The sequence below is a fragment of the Onychomys torridus genome, chromosome 16 (genome assembly GCF_903995425.1).
Source record: "Onychomys torridus chromosome 16, mOncTor1.1, whole genome shotgun sequence".
NCBI classification, from domain to species: domain Eukaryota; kingdom Metazoa; phylum Chordata; class Mammalia; order Rodentia; family Cricetidae; genus Onychomys; species Onychomys torridus.
In genome coordinates this window covers 47,793,248-47,815,495 of record NC_050458.1, presented here as the reverse complement: position 1 = coordinate 47,815,495, position 22,248 = coordinate 47,793,248, and the positions used below count along the sequence as shown (strand labels likewise).

General features: G+C 52.8%; 1 protein-coding gene across 2 annotated transcripts in view; it reads left to right on the top strand.

Annotated features, from left to right (window-relative positions):
* The window catches only part of Nfam1 (NFAT activating protein with ITAM motif 1), a 36,755-nt gene extending 15,404 nt beyond the window's left edge, over positions 1–21,351 (top strand). For both annotated transcript variants that reach the window (XM_036208321.1, XM_036208320.1), the window contains exons 2-6: positions 4,783–5,103; positions 6,277–6,389; positions 11,023–11,121; positions 17,688–17,774; positions 19,304–21,351. In XM_036208321.1, the coding sequence (XP_036064214.1) occupies positions 4,783–5,103; positions 6,277–6,389; positions 11,023–11,121; positions 17,688–17,774; positions 19,304–19,363 (680 nt within the window). In that variant the 3' untranslated portion in view covers positions 19,364–21,351. The remainder of the gene's footprint in view (positions 1–4,782; positions 5,104–6,276; positions 6,390–11,022; positions 11,122–17,687; positions 17,775–19,303) is intronic.
* Positions 21,352–22,248: the final 897 nt, after the last annotated feature.

Sequence of the window (22,248 nt, the reverse complement as noted above, 5' to 3'; positions counted from 1 at the left end):
CAAAAAACAAAAACAAAAAACAAAACAAAGAAAAAGACCCACTCAGACACCCCATGGACCTCTCTCTCCTCAGCCCCCTGGAATCCCAGGTCCACTCAGTCCCGCTCTTGGGGTACTTACCTCCAAAGGCAGCTGCATGAAGAGAGCCGCAGAGGATATCCAGACAGCTCCCTGTCCTGGCCACATTGTCCTGCGAGTGGCATACTGCCAGAGTTCAAAGATCCATGAGACATGAGCCAAAGGGCATGTAACCACTTGTCCGTGACTGGACTGTGCAGATGGCTGCCAGGATCTGACAGACTGTCTTTGGCAGCTGATGGCTACTGTGTCTGGCTCCTCCGTGAACACCACCCCCTCTCCATCCTGTGTCTATGGCCCTTGCTTCATGCCCCTCAGCAGAGTCAGGTGAAGCCTCATTCCAGCCACAGCTCTATTGTTCATGAATCCCGGAGCTTTGAGCCCCTAAGACCCCTCTTTCTTTTCTTTTTCTCTTTTCTTTTCTTTTCTCTTCTTTTCCTCCTTCCCTCCCTCCCTCCCTCCCTTCCTTTCTTTTTTTCTTTCTTTTTTTTTTTTTTTTCCGAGACAGGGTTTCTCTGTGTAACAGCCCTGGCTATCCTGGAACTCATTCTGTAGACCAGTCTGACCTTGAAACTCACAGAGATCCACCTGCCTCTGCCTCCTGAGTGCTGGGATTAAAGGTGTGCGCCACCACACCCAGGGAAATTTTATTTATTTTTTATCATATGTTTATTAGTGTTTGCCTGAATGTGTCTGTGCACCGCTTGCATGCAGTGCCTGCAGAGGCCAGAAGAGGGCGTTGGATCCCCTGTGACTAGAGCTACAGATGGTTGTGAGCTGCTATGCGGGTGCTGGGAATTGAACCTGGGTCTCCGGAAGAGCAGCCAGTGTTCTTTTTCTTCTTTTCTTTCTTTCTTTCTTTCTTCCTTTTTTTTTTTTTTTGTTGTTTGTTTGTTTGTTTGTTTCTACGTTTATTTTTTTCTATTATCAGCTTGATACAGTATAAATTCTTACAGTGAAATGTTTGATTGAGGCTTGCCCAGTGATTGAGTAAAACCAAAACTTATTATAAGCCACAGTCATCCTAGGGTCCCCCCTGCTAGGTAGCCTCCCTGGTTCTGTGGGTTGCAGTCTGATTGTTCTTTGCTTTATATCTAGAATCCACTCATGAGTGAGCACATTACCATGTTTGTCCTTCTGGGTTTGGGTTACCTCACTCAGGATGATATTTTCTAGTTCTATTCATTTGCCTGCAAATTTCATGCTGTCATTGTTTTTCTCTGCTGAGCAGTACTCCATTGTGTATATGCACCACATTTCCTTAATCCATTCTTCAGTTGACGGGCATCTTGGTTGTTTCCAGGTTCTGGCTATTACGAATAGTGCTGCTATGAACATAGTTGATCGTGTATCTTTGTGATATGATTGAGCATTCCTTGGGCATATGCCCAAGAGTCAGCCAGTGCTCTTCACTGCTGAGCCATCTCTCCAGCTCTACCCTGAGCCACCTTTCCAGCCTTGAGTCTCTTATGTTTCTTGGTTTTGTCTGTGGAGTGTGGTTACTATAATTGCCTCGTGGTATCAGGCTGGCGTTTAGCCTGTCATACCTGGCTAGGGTAGATGTTCTATTCATGTTCTTTTCCTTCTATTTCTGGATACCCACTCCAAGTCAAGAAAGTTTTCAACTCCCAGGCACCTCCTGACCTACCTAGAGAGACTGAATGCTCCCTCCCTTCCACCCGACTTTCCTCCCACCCCAGATGTCTGGGCTTACATCAGCCTTTATCATCACACAGGGGATGCTGACAGGCCAGGCGGGACCTGCAAGCTGCCTGGTACCCTAACTGTGTGTGTGCACGTGCGTGCGTGCGTGCGTGCGTGTGTGTGTGTGTGTGTGTGTGTGTTCAGGGCACAGCAAATGCTGGAGGAGAAGTTTCACAGACTTAGAATTTCTGTGAGCGCATTTGCAGCTCTGAACCTTAAATGGGAGCTGCTTCTCCCTGGCAGACAAATGGAGTGGAGGGGGGCTGGATATCCACAAGGGGCTACATGGTCCAGGCGTGTGGGGTGCTGACACCTCACGAAGGAGGGACAGTGACGGACTCCATCTCCAGACCAGACACCCTGAGTTCCTCCTGGCTCTTGGCCATCTCCAGACCAGTTATCATTGCTTATAGGACGTTCAAGGAGCTGTGCCCTCTCTCCCCCTCTAGACCTGGCACTTCCGTTAAGGCCTGAGGCAATCATTCCAAAGTCTCTGTGCATGATGGCTGGCCAGAGCCAGGCCCTGAATTTTCATGATCCTAACCCTTTAACCTTAAAACAGCAAATCCCACGAAGGCTGTTGAACAACAGACATCTATTTCTATAGCTTTCTCCAGAATTGCAAAGATTGGCTATTGGTGAAATTATTAAGGCCACTCCATGTAGTTAAAAGGGAGGTTTATTTTGTGGGGTAGCTTACAAATGAAGGGGTAGGTTGCAGGGCCTGGCAAAGGTATGGCGAACCTCTGGAGAACTCTGCTTGGTCTACCTGCAGCAGCCAGGGTCCCAGAACCAAGAGAGACCTCCTCTCAATCCTTGGTCTTCAGCTTCCTCCCTCAGCCCCGCCTTGTGGGCGTGACCATTACCGAAGCCTCAATGGGGGTTGGAACTTCCAGGCCAAGGTTGGGATGGCCACCCACTACAATTGGCTTAGTTGCTCTAGCAGGTTCCATTGTTTTCGAGAAGGGTGCTTGGGGGTGGGGAGGTTTGAAGACAATTGGATGGATGGATGTCTTCCTGCCAGGAAAAATGGGAATGTGGCTTCGTCATGCTGGCAGCACATCTACCTCCCCTAGTCTGAGAGTGACCTCGTAACACTGGAGAAGCAAAAGGTCCCGGGGAGGAGGGTTGACCCCTTACTAGGTCTCTTCAGTGGCATTCCAACCTCTGCCCTTTGGTTTGGAAACCCTGGGGAAGCCAGCCAGGCTCTGCTTACCCCGGCGGCCTGACAGGAGCATATTGAGAGCCCGTAAGGAGGATCAGGTATCGGGAGCCTCTGAGGAACCAAGACTAGGCTCTCAGGAGTTGGCCACAGGAAGGGGGCACAGGTAAAGGGGCTCTGGACAGAGACCTCTCCAGGTGAGGGACACAGGGGGAGGGGGAGCAGACAGGCCACAGAGAGGGTCTCTGCAGGTATAGGGGGCTGCAGGCAGAGCAGCTGCAGAAGGAAGGACAGACAGAAGCATGGGACAGAGGGGCTGTGTGACAGATGAGCTGGCGGCGGAGTGGGCAGAGCTCTCGATCATTTGTAGTTCATTCCAGGCTCTGGCTTCATGCACTTTCCAGCCGGTCTGGAACCCTGGGAGATCATGCCATAACACCTGCCCCTTGCCTCCTCTACCCAGCCGTGCGGTATCTCAGACGGCCTCTCCCCTGAATTGAGGATTCTTAATGGCAAAGCTAGAGCACCACCATGCTGGTACTACAGTGTGTGTAGAGTACAGTTAAGCCACAGCTGCTCTGCACTAGAGGCCAGGGAGTAAGAGGGTAACGCCAGCCTGCGGAAGCTCAGGACAGGGACTTCTTGCTAGGGAAGGGGCCTGGGCACTCTGACAGAGAACATGGCACTTTCAATGCTCCCTGTTCTTTAAGGGGTAGAGAGTCTCTTAGAAAGAGGCTCAACAGCAAATTCAAAACATCAGCCTGTTCAGAGCTGTAAGGATTCACTGGAGGATCATCGCCATCCCTGCCCTGGAATCTTCCAGACAGCCCAGCCTCCCCTGAGGGCCCTTTCCTTATGGGCAAGCTGAAGAGGCCAGAAAAGACCCTCCTGGCTTCACGCCAGCCCACAGGCAGGAGGCTCATAGCTCACTTCCCTCAGCAAAATAAATCTTGAGAGTTTCTAAGCGTCTCAAAACGCACGATCTTCTCCCGATTAACAAGCCGGCCTGCGTGTTCTTGGCTGCTTGCTGCCGACCTCAATTTAAAAACTGTCTGCTGTTCAGCTGCTGGAGAGGAAGGGCCCGGGAGGCATGGAATATTGAAGCTGAGAGGCCTGTGTTGCCAAAGTCGGGGGCGGTGGCTGCTGACCCCGCTCCAAATCTAAACAGCATCTCAGAAGCTTGCAGGAGGCTCAGCTGAGCCGGGCTGCTGCTTTCGGGGTATTTAGACTGTTTTCTGATGAGTGTGGGGCAGGGAGGGTGGTTCCAGCGGAACTGGCCTTGTGATGGGCACCGGACACAAGATGCCACGTGAGCAGGTCCACATCTTTGGAGGACAGCTCCTGGTGAAACGGCTTGTTAGACCACATGGGGACTTGACAAGAGTTCTCCAAGCCCTGATTCCAGGAATGGCCCATCTCTGCCTGCTGGCCAGCCTCCCCTGCTAGCAGGAAGACCTGCTCTCTCTGTCCCCTGCCGGGAAGTGCTCCGGTTTCCTGCATTCCCCTTTCCTTCATTTCTACACTAGCTTTTGGCCCCTTAGGTCTGTATGGGTAACAAATGGGGGTGTTTTGTGGGGGGGAGAGGTTTAGGAGCACAGGCTCTGAGGCCCCCTCAGCCCCAGGTGTGTCTGCTTTATTTCCCACCTGTTGAAGAATCTGACCTCACGCTTGACCTTCCCGACTCTGTCTTCTTCTGCCAAAGCTCTTGCCCGGCCTCCCTATGTTGGAGAAATGGAGTCTCTGTGAGAATCACCCTGTGCAGTCAGCATGCAGGAGGTCTGCGTGGGGTGAGGAAACGTCCAGTGAGCTGTCACTTTACCCTGTCGTTCTCCCCACAGGAGGGATATCAGTGACCCACACCGGCCTCCCTATCCTGGTCTGTCTGGCCAACACGCCTGTCTCCTTTAGCTGCAGAATCAACCATCAGGACACCCCAGAATTCAAGGACTTCACAGTTAGCTTCTTTCATGAGGATCTCCATGGCAAGAGAAGCTTGGAGAAGCCGATTGACTGCCAACACAGTCCTGGCGCAGGGAATCAAACCCTGGATTGCACGGTTAAACTCAGCCTGCCAACTGCAGCGGCCACAGGCACTTATTACTGCTTAGTCCAAGGGCGCGTCTCGGCGCAGGGCAGCGGCACCTTCATTCTGGTTAGAGGTAAGGTCTCCTCTCGGGTCCTTCCGGGGAGAAAGAGGAGCGAGGGCCATCCAGCCGTTTCTCTGTCTTGCCTTCTAGTTTTGCAAGCACAGCAGAAGCATGCACCCCCCCTTCCGGAAACCCCTGCCCTGCAGGTGTGCCAGGCACCCATATTTGTGTCCAAAGAAATGGGCCAGGCGGTGGTGGTGCACGCCTTTAATCCCAGCACTTGGGAGGCAGAGCCAGGCGGATCTCTGTGAGTTCGAGGCCAGCCTGGGCTACCGAGTGAGTTCCAGGAAAGGTGCAAAGCTACACAGGGACACCCTGTCTGGAAAAACCAAAAACCAAAAAGAAAAAGAAAAAATAAAAAAGGAATGGGGCCCAGTGTGTGGATCTGCCTCTAGCCACCTTGGACAAGCAACTTGAGAGAGGTCACTCAGCCTATCGGTGCCAGAATCCCATTGGCAGTGCAGGGCAGTGTGGGGTTAGACATGTGCACACATGGACTTGTGGGTGTCTTGCTTGAGTGAGCATTTGCTTTACACCATTCTGGAAGTAATTCCTAGTTATCATTCCCAATGGTGTAAGACTTCCAGATTTAAGAGCAAGCTGTGGTCAAAGCCCTGGTTCTTTCTCTACCCACTTCTATGAGCCCCACTAGAAGGGGGCTGGGGACTTTGGAACCCCACAGCCCTGGGCTTGACTTCCTCTCTTACTGCTTGCCTGGATGTGACCTTGGGCCTGACCTTCAAGGACTTTAGCAATGTTGGACAGTTTGCTGCTCGTCCGCCCCTGGCCTAACTGTCCTACCAGTCCCAGTATACGCTGTCTCCCTCAACCCTCACAGCACGCCATTATTTCAGACACAGGGATGGGGGCCCCCAAAGATGGTATGATTCACTAGGATCCCTAGGCAGCCCTCTGTGGTGCCAGCTCATGGAGGCAGGGCCATCAAAGGAGCAAATGACCTAGTCCTGTTCTTAGATTATCATGGCAGTCAACACACACACACAGAAACAAAGCCAAGGCCCTGAAGGGCCTCAGGGGACCCTGACCAGGTCAGGAATTATAGAGGGTTAGAAATGGGTAAAGGGCAATTCAGAGCTTTGGGGCTAGGGGCTGGTGGGTCAGGTAGGCCTTGATCTCTCCTGGGAAACTTACTCTCTGCTCCCTGCTCTCCTCCCTCCCACCCAGACACAGCATACCAGCCACCTTCATTCAAGCTCCAGGAGGCCCTGTTGTTTGGCTTTACCGGCCTGCTGAGTGTCCTGAGTGTGCTGGGCACAGCGCTACTGCTTTGGAAGAAGGTAAGAACCAAGTGGACACATTACACACTGTGCTGAGTCTTTTGCCCTCCAGCCACACTATGGAGCTGGGGAGGCTTCTGGGACCAGAGGGGCTGCCCCTGTCCCATAGGGCATCCTAGGCCCTGAGAAGGATACTCCATCAGCCCACAGGCCCACTTTGACCCATTTGAAAGAAATGGGGGCTCTCTACTTTCCCAGGTTATTCATCCTTTTAAGAATCTGGCAGAAGATGCAGGCTCCCATGATATTTCCAGACAGAGCCACCCCCACCCCCCAGATAGCCAGCCATGTACAAGGAAAAAAAAAATCCTAAAAGATGCTGTGTGCCTGGCCCACCCCCACACATCTCCTGTGCTCCCTTCCATAGCTCTGTGAGGACATTTCTTCCCATCTCACAGCCCCCAAGAATGAGGCTCAGAGAGGTTGTGATTTGCCCGTGGTCATATAGTAAGCACACGACAGAGTAAGGGCTGGCGGCTACATGAAGGGGACACTTTGCTCCAGCTCTTGGCCTGCCTGTTTCCTGTTCATGGTGACCCCCTAGGAGGGCTGACTCCCCACCGGGGCACCCCTCATTCCTACCTTCTCGCAGTGGTCTTTTGCTCCATGCCTGTTCCCTGCCTCAGCCTGTAGCACAGGACTCTGCACTTAGTAGGGTCTCAGTAAATATCTGCTGAAGGGATTATATGCAGAGTCTTTTTGTAGTTATTAGTTGATACATGGATTAACTTCTTAAGTGAATCTTAGCCGAGCACCTACTATGCACCAGACGTTACATCAGAGGTTAGGAACCCAGTGGGAACACAAAAGACTAAAATCTCAAGAGAGCCTGCTTGGCGGTCAGTGGGTATTGGTGAAATTATTTAGGCCACTCCACGTAGTTAAAAGGGAGGTTTATTTTGTGGGGTAACTTACAAATGAAGGGATAGGTTGCAGGGTCTGGGAAAGGTATAGCGCAGTCTGGCGGTGTTCTCTGGAGAACTTTGCTCAGTCTACCTCCAGTGTCCAGGGTCCCAGAACCAAGAGAGACCTCTCCTCTCGATCCTGGGTCTTCAGCTTCCTCCCTCAGCCCCGCCTTGTGGGCGTGACCATTACCGAAGCCTCAGTGGGGGTTGGAACTTCCAGGCCAATGCTGGGATGGCTACCCACTACAAGTGGGGGCTGGGGAAAGGGCATGAGAGCATTACTCCAGGCTAGTACTCTAACTCCTGCCCCCCCCCCCCCGCCCCAAGCCAGCTCTTGGAGTTTGGACAGAGTAATCAGTCCCTCCCTGCCTCAACTGAGATCACCCCAATGGAGATTCCAAGTGAAGGCAATTCCAAGCCTCCTGACTGTGGACAGAAGGGTGGGGTGAGAGGCACTGAAGTCGACCTGAGCTGCTTTGAGCACCAGGGCAGCCACTCTCCTGAGAAGATGATGGCCGCCATGACTTCCGCCATGGGGGCAGATGTGATGACTCCACTGGCTGGGATGTGTGTGTAAAGACAGCCCTGGAAGATGCTGGGCACTTGCCTCAGAGCCCTCTGTGCACCTGGGTGACTGATCTGTCTTGGGGCTTATGGTTTCATCCATTGATGAGCTGCTAGACCTCTCCCCAAGCTTCAGAGCTCAGAACGGTGAATGTGGTGGCTCATAGATATGGGGCGTGGGGCATCTCCACCTCACATGACGGAAAGAACACTCTTCAGGACCTTAAGCCTCCTGACGGCTTAGGATTAAACCCTGGAGCTGTGTGTGGCCGGTCCACACACTCCCACACCCAGTCCCTCAGCCTGTGCAGGGTCCAGCCCCTTCTCCCGGCTCTGGCCTGGGCCCCACTACCCTCTTCAGGTTCCTTGCTTGCTTCCTCTCAACCCACTATCCAACCCCTGGGTTCTGCATTTCTGTGTCTCCCCGCCTGAGTGAAACCCCCTACAGGACAGGGACTTGATATCCCTGGTGCCTGCCAGAGCCTGGCACATAGTAGGTGCTGGTGAAAGGAATTATGGGATATGTACATGCTGATTCCTGAAAGACGAGTAGGCATGAGCGAGGGCACAAGGGGGGCAATGTGACATTATGGCTCCCATTTCAAAGCGAGGGAAACTGAGGCTTAACAGGCATCTTGGGCAGCTCTTGGCAGTGTACAGAGAGCTAGTGCTCAGCTCAGGCCTGCTGACCCTCACTGCAGCCTACTGGGGAGAGGAAACATGGGTAACAGAGAGCTAGGCACTATGGGAGAAGCCACGTTGGCTAGCTTACTCACCTAATAATCATATCCCTGAAAGGACAGGTTCTGGCTGCTGGGGTCAGGGTCCTGAGTAGACAGAGCTGGCTCCAAGGGACAGAGCATCCTCAACCTCCACAGCCAGACATAACCCAACCAAGTTTTCAAATGCTCCCCCTCTGGCCCCATAGGATCCCCACCTCAGCCTGGGCCTCCTGGCTGCCTGGATAGGGCTAGAAGAGCCTGACCTCTGCCCCATTGCCCCCAAACTTCAATCCACCTGCATCTGAGGCCATCTATGGAGATGGATGAGAGCAAATATGAGCACTTCCAGCTCCCGTGGCTCCCACGCTTCTCCACTACACCATCCAGTAAAGACACTGGTGTCATTTGGTGTTTTGTGGCCTTGTCACTGCCCATTTCCCCTCCTTTCTCTCCCCTCCCCACTCTCATGCTCGCCCTCCTCCCCCCTCCACTTTCTTTCTCTGCACATCCCTAGCAATCTGCAGCCTCCTGTGGACTTGAGCTTTTTTCCTGAGGCCAACAGTATAACAGCTCCCTGAGCTCTCAGTGGCAAGCCCAATAGGCCACAGGATCTCTGGTGCCCAGCCAGGCCCAACATGGAAGAGGGCTGGCACTGTTGCCCGCACGGGTCTCATACCAAGACCTGTGTTTTCCAGCCTTGGATCCAAATTGCTTATCCAGGAAACCTCCAAATAGCCACTGCCTGGGAGCTCCTGTCCTTCAGTTTGGGTGGCATTTGGGCAAGCAGGCTCAGAAGGGGAGGGGCCAGGGCCCCAGCCATTTTGACAAGGGGGAGGTACAAACGTGCCCTGAGTGTCCCTGAGGTCTAATTGTGGTGGTGTTTCCAGGAATAGTGCAGGGAGGTGCCAGATCTGTGTTTCCTCTATGTCTAGCCATTTGCTAATTTGACAGGCCTCACTTCCCCTCTCTGTGAGATGTTTAAGTCCCTGCCCACTCCCTCAGCCTGTTAAGAGAATTAAGTGACAAGGACAGGGGTCTTTCTGAATTATAAACTGCGCACAGATGGCAGCACCTGTCTATATGAGACCTACAAACTCTCACAGACAGATGCCAACACTCTAGGTAACATTGGGTTGGCACCTTAGTCAACACAGACATAGGTTCCAGCCCTGCCCCTGTCACTTGCAGGGGGTGTGGCCTCCCAATCCCCTGCCCTCTCCAAGACTTCACTTCTCCATGTGCAGAGCAGAGATGCCCCGAGAAGTCATTTGCAGGTTTGTCGAGGAGCGCAAGCAACAAGGCATGTCTCCCGGCCTGGCTCCATGTTCAGGGCTGGATGGTGGTGAGACCGGGGGTGGCACCGGCTTCTGCCTGCGAGTTAAGTAGCTCTTGAATGCTAATCCGGGAGTAAATGGGCTGGGGATTGGCAGGTGGCCAGGGTTTTTAATTAGCTCCCGCCCTGAGACGTGGCCGTTGTGGCTCCACTGTTGGCAGTGTGGTGCCTGCGATGAGGGGGGCGTCCAAACTGTCCCCCTCTGACTGTCATCTAGGCCCTGTGCTTTGCCAGCAGGGCGACTGGGTCTTCTCCAATCCCACTTGCCATTTGCTTTAGTCTTTGGGAGTGTTCCAAAGCTGACTGGGTCTAGGCACCCTACCTGGAGCCCTCGAAGCTTCCCGCTGTCCATGCTGCCCTGCCTGTCATCCCGCCCGTCAGGGTGGTTAGCCTCAGGCCGACCTCTCCTTAAGGTCCTCTGTCCTGCAGGTCTGGTACATGCCTGCCTGCTGCGCTTCTGCTTGGAGCCCTTGCCTCTGTTCATGCCGAGCACACTCCAGTCCTCATATTTCCCCCTCCTGAGTCCCTGGTCCCTGTGCACAGGAAGCTCTGCTGTGGCAAAGTGGCTGTGTATCGCCCTTGTCCCCCCACAAACGAAGTTCAGGAGGGCAAGAATGTGTTCACCCTTTCACACTGTCCAGCTAACAAAGGTGTTCAGCAAATGTGGGGTGGTTGACAGAGGGTTTCCCAAGTGCCACCAAGCACCTCTCGTCCGTCCGTCCCCTCCTTGAATCCCTGCAATCACCTTGCCAAGGGATGCTATTGTTGAAGATGTTGAAGCTGGAAAGAAAATGTCTTCCTTCAGGCCACAGCCAGCGAGGGGCTGGCTGGCATCCACTTGGGGCCCACCCACAGTTTGGCTCCCAGGTCCAGGCCCTGACTCCCCAGAGTCAGGCCTGTGACAATGCCTCATGTGGGTCTTTGCATTTCCTTTAGCTTCAGGCACAGCTCCCTGGAGAGGGTGGGTGGAAAGTGTTGAGTGATTAATTTTTGTGTGGCCTCATGACAATCAGCAATGTTTCCCCCCTGGTGGGGGTCTGTAGGGGAGGGAGACTGGGGAGAGCTACTTCTCCTCAGCTTCCACAGCCCTGGCTTCCTTCTCCCCACAGAAACAGATGTCAGTTCTGGGCAAGTACATCACCAGGACATGGCCTGCTCCCAAATCCGCCAACAGAACCACAAAGCCTCCAGCAGAATCCATCTACACGGTGAGTCCCAGGGCCCTTCTATCTTGACCCAGGGCCTGACTAGCTGTGTATGAGGGAGTGGGGAGGCGTTTCCATGCCTCAATCTCCTAATCTATAAAATGGACACAGCGGTTCTACAAACTAGCTATTTCTGCAAAGGTGAAAGGAGAGGTGATGTATGGGCCCCCTTCTGCAATGTGGGGCTGTGAGTGCCAAAGTTAGCAAGGATGAAGAAACTTCCTTCAGCTGAGCAAATTATCCCCTGACCCAGCTTGCAAGCTTTTCCCTATCTCTATTGCACAAGCAACATTTTGTGAAAAGTCACAAAAAGAGGAAAGGGCCAGGCACCACCCCACACCCTTGACACACACTCCCTTCCCCATTTATCGAGAGAGTCACAGCAAAACTCCATGTGGGACTTGTTGTGTTACTGCCCTGTGGTGTCACGTGCATCCTCTCCCCCAACCCCCTCCATGGTTTTCACAGTTAAAAGGGAAGGGCCTGAGGAGGTTGCACTTGGCCACCTTGTCAAGGGACCTCCCCTACGCCCCTGCCCCTGGAGCTGTGTTGCTTACAGTTCTGTGAGTAGTGTGTTCTCAGTGTAGAGAAAGTAAAGGATTTACCACTCAGTGTCAGCCAAAGCCGCCAGGTGCTGCTGCTGACTCCACAGCTGGCCGGCTGGGTAGCCAAGGGCATACTTTGCAGGTGCTTGCCACTCTTCCTGTCCCCAGAACCTTGTTGATGCACACAGAGCATGATGGGAATTAGGCTATGTTTGCTGAGGGCGGGAGAGGTGGTAACGAGGCCAAGGAATGTTCCCATGGGGGCAACACTGACAGCTCCAAGTACAGGACAGTTCTCAAAGGGCCCTCAGTTTCTCCTCTCTGGGGACTTTCCACCAGCTGTTACAGCGTATGCTGCCCCAGATTCCCCCAAATTCCCTCTTCCTTCCCAGCAGCTCAACACTATGAGAGATTATGGTGTCAGGTGCTATGTGAAAATCAATCTCTCTTTCTCCCAATCAATCTCTCCCTCCCCTTCCCTCCCCTCCTCCTTTTTACTGTCTTCTGGGAGTGAAACCCAGGGTTTTGTACATGCGAGGCAAGAGTTAAGTAAGTACTACACTGCCAACCAGTAGCCTCAGCCCTTATACTGGTTTTATTTTGAGGTTTTGTTTTCACGCCTGTAGCCCAGGCTAACCTTGAACTCCTAATCCTCTTGCCTCCACCACCAGGGTGCTGGAATTACAAGCTTTGTGTTTCATTGTCCAACTGTACTTTAAAAGCTTAGAGTTGCACAGAAATTTTAAAAAGATTTATTTGATTTTAATGTATGTGTGAATGTTTTGCCCACGTGTATGTCTGTGCACCACTTATGTGTTTGGTGTCCAAGGAAGCCAGAAGAGGGCATCAGATTTTGTAGAACTGGAGTTACAGGCAGTTGTGAGCTGTCATGTAGGTGCTGGGAATTGAACTCGGGTCCTCTGGAAGAACAGCCAAGGGCTCTTAACCACTGAGCCATCTCTCCAGCCCCTTTGTAATGTTCTTTGTCTCTGACTAAATCTATTATTCATATGTACATGTCTTCTGACCCCCAGAGCTAAGGACTGAACCCAGGGCCTTGCGCTTGCTAGACAAGCGCTCTACCACCAAGCTAAATCCCCAACCCCCATATCTTCTGACTTTTATACTCTGAACTTTGCTGAGACTTGCCTTATGCTCTTCACATGCTTGGGAAGCAGCCATACTTACTTCATGGCGAGTGAGTGTTCTGTATATGTCAGTGATAGCAAGTTTGCTGATCCTATTGCTAAAATGTCCCATACCCTTATTGATCCCTATTGATTTTCTTGGTCTGTTTTATCAGTTGTTAAGTATCTGCCAGTGGGAAAGGTGGGTTTACAAAGTTCTCCTTTTAATTGTCAGCTTTGCTTTCTTTCATATGGGAAAGCACTCAGACATCATAAAAAAAAAAAAAATACCACCCCAACTTGTATTTAGAAACCTGACCTATTGAAGTTTTTAGATGGGCCAGCCCACCGGAAGCAAAGCCTGGTGCTTGTTTGGCTTTAGACTGGGTTAGCCTCATTGTGTTAGTCCAGGCTGGTCTGGAACTTGCAGATTCTACTACTGAAACCTCCTGAGTCCTGGTCCTGTGATGATTAACACAGGGTTAGTCACATGGCATTGCGTTTGCAGCTCCCAGCACTCTATGATTTCTTCCGACTTAAATTCCTCTTCTTGAGCTGGGTCCCCTCCAGCTGCCCTCCCTTCTCAACAGATGACAGAACACCCCAGGGTGCCTTTTCTTAACGCCTTTCCTTGATTTTTTTAATTTGACATTCAAGAAAATCTGTATGTGCGTGTGTGTGCAAACCATCTGTATATGTGAGAGTGGGTGTGGATTTAAACGTGTCAAGGCACGTGTGTGGAGGTCAGAGGACAACCTGGGGCATTGGTCCTTGCCTCCGGCCTCCGTTGAGACAGGGTCTCCTTGTGTTCACTGCTGCGTACTCCAGGCTAGCTGGCCTGTGAGCTTCCAGGAACTCTGCCTCTCATCTCTATAGGAATGCTGGAGTAACAGACGTGCACTGCTTGCACTTGGTTTTATATGGGTTCTGGAGACTTGAACTCAGGTTTGATCCACTATGGCAGCCCCCAGCCCTCCTCCTTCCGTTCTGACCGGCCAGTCCTGCTGCGACCCTTCACCAGAGCGCTCCTCGACAGTCACTGTGGTTCCAGTGGCTATATCCATCAGGCAGTTCTGGGTCCTCAGGTCCCTCGATGACTCAGCAGCTTCTGACAGCACTGAGTGCCCCCTCCTTCTTGATTCTAGAACATTCCATTCTTTCTCGATCCTCCCCTGATTCACCGCCACACCCCTTCAGCCCCCACTCACTGACTCCTCCTCGGGAACTATGGAATCCTAACCTCCAAACATTGATGTAGACATGGGGGTTCAGCCCTGGGACCCCTGTCCTCTGTTATTTTTCTTCATTACTCCCCACCCCTGAGTGATCTCACCGGAAAGGGTTCTGAGCACCATCCATGTCTGGACCAGCCCCAGCTTCTGTCCCATACATCTCCGAGTCTTGGACCCAGCTCCACCGCAATATCTCATTTGCATTTCTCAGCCAAACTCCAAATTTTTGGGCACCGTGCGCCTCCTAACATCCTCACTCTGGGGAATGCTGGCTGTCCTCAGTCACTCGGGCCAGATACCCTTCCAAATTCTTGCAGGTGGAAGTAAAGCAATTTTTTCTTTTTGAGACTGAGTCTCACTTGACTAGCCTGGACCTCACTATGTAGAACAGACTGGTCTTGAACTCACAGAGATTCACTTAACTCTGCCTCCCAAGTGCTGGGATTAAAGGTCTACATGACTATGCCTACAGAAGCAATTCTTGAAACCACCAGGATCCTTCAGAAGTTGCCATCCCACCCTTGGTCCAGATCAGAGCCCCGTTCATAGCCTCTAAGCTACCGCTGTCTACCCATCCAAGAGGTCCTTCCTATACCAACTTGTTCCTCAGAGGGCCCTTTCCAAAATATTTTAATATGTATACATGACAGCCTCCTCTGGCTCCTGGCTATGTCTCTCCGAAGTCTTCATGCCCAGCTCTTCCTTAGGTGGCCACGGTCTCCCTCAAGCCCCCTCCTCGTCCTGCATAAGCTCAGGGCTGGTGCCCTGAGGTCTGCTCAGACCTCCAGAGCATCTTAGATTATGAGACCTGATGCAGAGTGGAGGGAATGACTATAGCGAAGGGGTGTGTCCGCAGCCTTTAAAGCTCCCTTCAGCTCTGCTCCTGCCTGGCCCAGTGTCCCTTGGTATTTTTCCTGCATGTATGTCTGTGTGGAGGTGCCAGGTCCCCTGGAACTGGGGTTATAGACAGTTGTGAGCTGCCATGTGGGTGCTAGGACTTGAACCCGGGTCCTCTGAAAGAGCAGTCAGTGCTCTTAACTGCTAAGCCATCTCTCCAGCCCCGTGAAGTGACTTGTCTAAACACAGGTGCAGTATTGGAAAATCTTTCCCAGAAGTGGATTGATGACTTCAATCATACCAGACCCCCAACCCAGAGCTGGGGTGCTCCACTGTACTGTCCCTTTCTAAACTGTAATCTCAGAACTAGCCCATGTCCTCAATGTCTAGTACCCTCAGAGGAGGTCCAGACCCAGACAGCTAGCTTTGCTCTAAACCAGCCTGGAGGCTGGCCTTCATTCTTCCACCAGGCTAATGAGCATTTGTAACTGCTCACTGGGCAGCAGGAAGCAAAGGGGCCTGTGGGACCTGAATCAGACAAGTGAACCGCTGCAGAGCAGAACCCAGCAGAGCCCAGCCTGGAAACAATCGGACAGAGCTCAGTCTAATCCAGTGTAGCCTTGCCTTGAGGGAGGCAGCCTCCCCATTAGCCCTGCTGCCCATTGCCGAGGAAGGCCAGGAAGACAGGGCTGGATGAGGGGCTCAGAAGGGTCCTGCTCACAAGGCTCTACCCTGCATTTCACAGCCTGGACCGCAGGTCATACCCTGAATGCAGATGTAGGCAGCAGGTTGGGACTGTCAAAGGCTCCACTCTGTGACAGCTAAGCAATGATCGGCCACAGACCCTTGCCTTTTGCAACACAGACACCAGAAACAGGGTGCCCTTCCCTAGCTCCGGCCACCCTTGCCTTTTGCAACACAGACATCAGAAACAGGGTGCCCTTCCCCGGCTCCGGTAGTCCCTGACTTCTCTGGGCTTGCACCTGCTAGGGCGACCCAGAACAGTGGAGAGATGAGAGAGAGGGAACCACCTGTGGTCCCTGGGTCTGTCAGGTCTGAGAATAGTCCGAGGGGTCCCAGTGTGACTGGGTAACATGTCCTGTCCTGTGCACTGGGAGGAGGCCATTTCTCTGGTCAGGCACAGAGACCCACAGAGGTTAGAACAGGCCTTGGAAGTTCTCTACCCTTGGAGATGAGAAAATCCTCTCCCAGGCCCCACCCTCTGTCTGGCTCAGAGACACTATGAACAGTCCTCGGTGCTGCCTCAACAGCCCCGCATCTGATGCCCTTGAAGTAGGGTCTCTCAAGTACCAAATGGTTTATTACAGGGGTTTTCATGCGTGGCTACCTCTGGACGCTTTCTTCCCTTCTCCCCTCCCATCTCCCCACCCTCCTCCTGCCTCTGAGCACCACCTGTCTCTCCAGCCTGCCTCACCAACCCCTGCTTGACTGTTGCCAGGGAAACCGCCTCCTTGGCAACAAGCCGGCATCCATATGACAAGCACACAGGGGAAGGAAAGGCTTCTGCCTCTTGCTTGGGCTTTTACAAGCTCTGTTCTAGAGCTCCCATACACCCCAGCTGGGGCGGTAGAGAAGGGGAATGTCATGCCTTCCCGGATGATCCTCAAACAACTGCATATTAAGCACCTACTGTTTGCCTCACTTCATGCGAAGCTTTTTATGTGCAGCCTCATACTTATTCATGTGTTGGGCCAGCAAGACAGACAGGATAATTTCCATTTTGTAGATGAAGAAACTGAGGTACAGAGCAATAAAGACGCTGCCTGTAGCAGCAGATATCAGAGCCAAGAATCGAACCTGGCCTGGTTTGACTTCAAAGCTAGGTTCTTCTCACTGTCTTGGGATCTGTGGTCTGGCTGCTAAAGACTCTAAAGAGTGGACTGACCCCACACACCTAGTAAGGGAGATGTTCCCTCCCCACGCCTCCTTTGGTGGGACTCTTATTGTGCTGAGCCCAGCTACAGAGTCAGGAGCCCACAGACAAACCAGGCATGGTCCCTGTCCCCAAGAGGTTCCCAGTCTCCTGAAGGCTGAGGATGTGCCTTGGATGTGACCTAAGAGAGCCACAGAGGCTGGGTCCCAGCTTCCCAGCCCCAGGGAAGTTCTGTGGAGGAGTCATGGATTTGTGGGGGTGTGGTCAGTGGGAGAGTGGGCACATGAGTTTCCAAGAGGGCATATTTAGGGAATGACTCTAGCCTAGATGCCCAGAAAGGGTGGCTGAGGGGACAAAAGGGAAATAATAAGCTGGGAGAGAGAAGTGTACACTGGGCTCTGGAGCTGGACTCTGGAACCCTCCAGCCAGGCATAGGATTAATAGATGAGGGGTGGGTGAGACCCCGCTGGGTGCCTGGGTTGTCTGGGAGCCCTGGATGGGTAGTGAGTAAGAGGAGACCTGGAAGGTGGGTGAGTGGATGGGATTTGAACCAGAGAGTGAGGGCAAAAGTTTACAGGGGCCCTGGGTGTCACGCAGGGGGCTTCCAGCTGCTGGGGCCTCCAGGACCTGAGGTCTGGCAGGGATGGTAGGAGACATGCGTCCTTTCACCAGCCAGTGGAAGTCTGGACAGAGTCCAGCGCTGGCTTTGCTGGTGCTCCTTGAGGGAAGTGGTGAAATATAGACAGAGTTGGCCCTGTCCAATCAGGGCAGGGACCCAGGTGACTCAGAGACTGGCAGCTTTAATGGGGACAGCCCAGGGCTTCTACCCTTCCCTGGGCTTCCACAGCACATCAGGTTAGCAACAAGCAGGAAGGATTGATCCAGGAACCCAGGGGCTGCCATTCCACTGATGCTAGTGCCCTCTTTCCTGCAGGGCCTGCAGCCCAGAGAGGCAGAGGTCTACGCCTGCATCGAGGAAGAGACTGGCAGCCCTGTTTCCAGCCAAAGCGCTCCCCCAAAGGTATGCCCAGGCCTGGAGGCGTGGAGCCTGTGGAACCTTCTCTCCTCCTTTCTGGCCCTTTCCCCTCATCCATGGCATGTGAATTTAATAGACCACAGAACTGGGCCACCTGCAGTTGAGTGCTCCTGCCCCACAAACTGGCCTTGTGGCTGGGGGGACTGGTGGCTTTGAACTCCTTTGATCCCTCAGCAGCCTTGGAGGAGGGACTGTCTCTGGGTGCTTGAGTCTCCCAGTCTGTAATTGGAGGAGTCAGCAGGTAATCCTCACCTCCCAGCCTTTTATTTGAGGACAGCTCTCTGTGCTGAGAGGGTGACCCAGGACCCAGTGTGAACTCGCGCATTGTGGTGATTATAGCTACCACTGGTGAGCCCTGTGCAGTGTCTACACTGGCCAATCAAATGAGAGCATAAGGCTTCCAGATAGCCCCTGGTATGTGCTGGTTATAGTCTGAGTTGGATGTGGGCTGGTGCCAGCTCTGGCTGGTCTGCTCAAGAGTGTTACTATAACCAGGCCTTGGGCTCACTACTTCATCACACTTTCTCTCTTAAACCTCAGTGTGCTCATCTGTAAAGTGGATGAGTAATGTTGACCTGAGCTACTTATCAGCTTTGCCAGAATTCAAAAGCATAACACATGAGCCTCTGAGCTTTGAACTAACTCTACAAAGCAGCGATGTGGTCAAGCTGGCATGGGAGGCCTGCAAGGTGGGTGGTCTCTAAGCATGTTGGAGAACCCTCAAGGAGTGCAGGAACTGGTACTTTCCCTCCCTCAGCCCAGGTTGGAAATGTTTGTTGAATCTTTAGGTTTCAAACCCTGAACTAGGCTCTAACTGGAAGCAGGTTCTCCCACCCTGGACCACTGAAGAAATCTCAGTCAATGTCTATAAAGGGTCAGACACTGGGGTGCTAAGCAGGAAAGTGAGGTACACTTGCCTTCTAGAAGCCTACTCTGCAGGAATAAACTACTGATCCCAAGGGCATGCAATGATATTGGTAGCCCTGTGTGGAGGGGCAGATCATGTGGACAGGCCAGACCATGGTGAGGAACAGGGAGGCCCCTTGGTCCTCTTAAGATGCACCTGCCAGGTGAATTCTGGTAGTTAGGACCTGGGTATCTGTGTGGAGGGGATTGCATTCCAGACCAAAGGAGGATCATGGAGAGGGGCTGGCCAGGGGAGCCTGGTGTGGCTAAAGGGTGGAGAGCAGCTATGGAGAGGCACAGCAGGAGAAGAGGTGGGCTTGGTGACAGAGGTCATGTGTCCTATCAAAGTCCACCACTCAGTAAGCTATCTGCCTGCCCACAAACAAAACTAAATCGGTACAAATTCATAGCCAGGCATGGTGGCTCATGCCTATCATGCCAGCACTCAGGAGACGGAGCAGAAAGATCACAATGAATTCAAGGCCAGCCTGGGCTTCACAGTGAGCTCAATGCAATAAACAAATAAACATTGGTTCAAATTTGTTCTTTTCCTACCTAATATTTCTCTCTCCTTTCCTCCTCCCTCCCCCCTCTCTTTTCTCTCCTAGGATAAATTGAATAGGTTTGAGGAAGACAATGAATTCAACCTGGTCTATGAAAATCTCTAAAAGTTCTAGAGGCCTTGATCCTTGTCTTGGATTAGGACCCCAAAGCCACTTCTCTCGTCCAAGGACCTGATCTGGGCCAGGAATAAGGACCACAGAACATGCCATCACCTTGCCTGCACATGGCCCTCCCTGCCTTGGCCTGGCCTGCTCTCACATGCCAGCCTGTAGTTCATATCTCCAGGCGTTTGTCCAGCCTGTTCCCTCCATCAAGACGGTCACTCTTCTCCTGGCCCTGTGGACAAAGTGCTCCTCAGTCCCACTGGGCTCTCTGGGACACCATCTCTTTACCTCTTCATCCCGTACTGCCATCCCCTGCAGAGCTGAGTACATGGCTCTCTGGGCACCAGCCTACATCTTGGTCCATAGGCAGACCTGCCCCTAATGGGACCCCTGTCAGGGCTGAGCCTGGCCACTGAGCCATGCTACCTGCTCAGTCAGCCCAAAGGCACAAGGTGGCCACATACTGGGTGGAGCTGGAAAATGGGATGGTTAAGGAGAGATGAAGAATGGGCACCAAAGAAACAGCACAAAAGCTGGTTGGACCCAGGGTCAGATATGGAGGTTTAAGATAAGGTGGTGAGCCAAGGCCAGGAGCGGGGACATTCTAGACACGCTGGTAAGAAAGGCGAGTCTAGCTTGTTTGGGGTAGGGGTGGAGGGCTGACTAAACAGGACCCCCCAGCTGGTTTCCCATCAGCCTGTGTGGGCACTCACTCACTGTGCCCACTGCCATTGGCTCTCCAGGCCTCTGCTCCTTAGTCAACCGTAAGACCCAGTTCCCCCAAATCCTCTCCTTATGGCGTATTCTGGCCCCACCACCTGCGGCTTCATCCCCTTTTTCCTCTGTCTTTATTTATTCGCTTTTGGCCCATCCCATCCTGCCCTCACTTCAGATGGAGACCAGCCTTGCTGTCTCCATGCTGCCTCCGTATGGCCTGTGTTCAGCTTCCTGGGGTAGGTGGTCGGCTCTCTGTGCTGGAGAATCTCAAACCAGGGTGGACAAAAGTGGCCCTTGGCCTTTCTGCCCCTCCAGGAACTCATTCAAGAGACTTCCTCATTTCACCCTGCAGACAGCCCGGCAATAGGGAAACCATCTCCTTGGAAGACAGGGACTGAACGTCTCGGTGTCCCAGGCTGCAGGGTTCCTTTCTCACTCTTCTTCCCTCTCCATTGCCTGCCTCTCCGTTGGCTTTCCCAGACTCAGTTTATCTGTGAAACAGGCAGGTCAGTCTGTTCCCTTTGCTTTCCAGGATGCTTCAAAAGGTCCTGGGATGTTCTCATTCCAAAACCCCTTGGTGCCCAGGGGACGTGGAGATGTCAGTGTGCAGACACCTAGCCTGGCCCAAGCCATACTGAACCATCACCCCTCAGGTAACGCTTCTGCTCTGCAATGACACCCTCCTTAAAGGAAAAGAAAGGCTAGAGCAGAGGACACAGACTGACGTCCAGAAGCCCATTGTACCCTTGGATAGTGGCATCAGGCTTTTCTGGGCCCAGTGGACAGTCAGCAACCTACAAGCCTGGTTCTATCTAGGCCCTGCTCTGTGAACATCCAACAAGCAAAGCTCCTCAAGGCTGGCTTCATGGATTCCTGGTCTGTGAAGGAGACAGAGCTGCCTCCAGGCTCCTGACTCTGGCAGCCCCGAGATGAAGGTCAGGACTAGAGTGGGAACTTCAGCCAGCAAGGACTTGGCCGCTACTTCCCCCCACTTCCTAAGCTCTCTGGACTCTCTGACTGGGACTCAGGTTTTTCCAGTCCTTTCCAGGAGGGTGAGGAAGTCCGGTGGGACTTCACATGGCGCCCTGGCTCAGGACCCAGGCCTCCAGCAGTCCCCACTGCCTCTTCCCTAGAAAGCCGCTGAGGGAACCTGACAAGGCCCACGTTGTTTTTGTTCCTTCCCCATGAAAAGCCTTTCATGGCTTCTACTTCACTTGCAATAAAATCACAACTCCTGGGGGCCGGAGAGATGGCTCAGAGGTTAAGATCACTGGCTGCTCTTCCAGAGGTCCTGAGTTCAATTCCCAGCACCCACATGGTGGCTCACAACCATCTGTAATGAGATCTGGCGCCCTCTTCTGGCCTGCAGGCATACACACAGACAGAACAGTGTATACATAGTAAATAAATAAATCTTTAAAAAAAAAATCACAACTCCTTATTGTGGCCGAGGAGCCCCAGGAAGACTGACCCACTGCCCCTCCTGGGGACACCGACGTGGCCGGAATGGTGTGAATGGTGTGGTGGCTGAGGTCTGGTTGGGGCAAAGACGGGCATGGTGTTGGGGGGCAGGGGTTACCAAGGACTCTGGCGATCAAGAAGAGAGTCTGGGAAGAAGAAAGAGGAGGAGGAGGAGGAGGAGGAGGAGGAGGAGGGTTCAGGGTGGGACCTCAGAGGGGTTTCCATATTAGGGTGGGGGGCATTTGAAGGGACACCCGAAGTCTTCCCACCCTTAGCCTCTCCCAAGAGTAGCAAATGGCTGGAAGTTGATGGCCCCTGCCTGCTCCCTCAGTTGGCTCCAGCTCCCCACAGCCTTTGCAGAAGAAAATCATCTCTAGAAACCAAACCCGGGAACTAGGTACAGGAGCTGTACCCCCACCCCCAGAAAAAAAATTTCCAGAGGATTCTGTGCAGCAGTTTCCATGGGAACATGTGCTTGCTAACAGTGATTCTTAGTGGGGCTAGAGTGTTCCTCATAGTCACTACCACAGGTCTTTAGTGGGTGGCCTGTGCTGGGGGTATCTTTAATTCTTTGGCCACTAGCTCTCACTAACCTGAAATCGAGTTACAGGCAAAACCTGCCCTTTTTTTTTTTTTTTTTCCCTCCTCCATCTAATTTAAAGGCCATGTTCTAGCCTAAGGACGCCTCTGGGACTTCAGGGATGGAT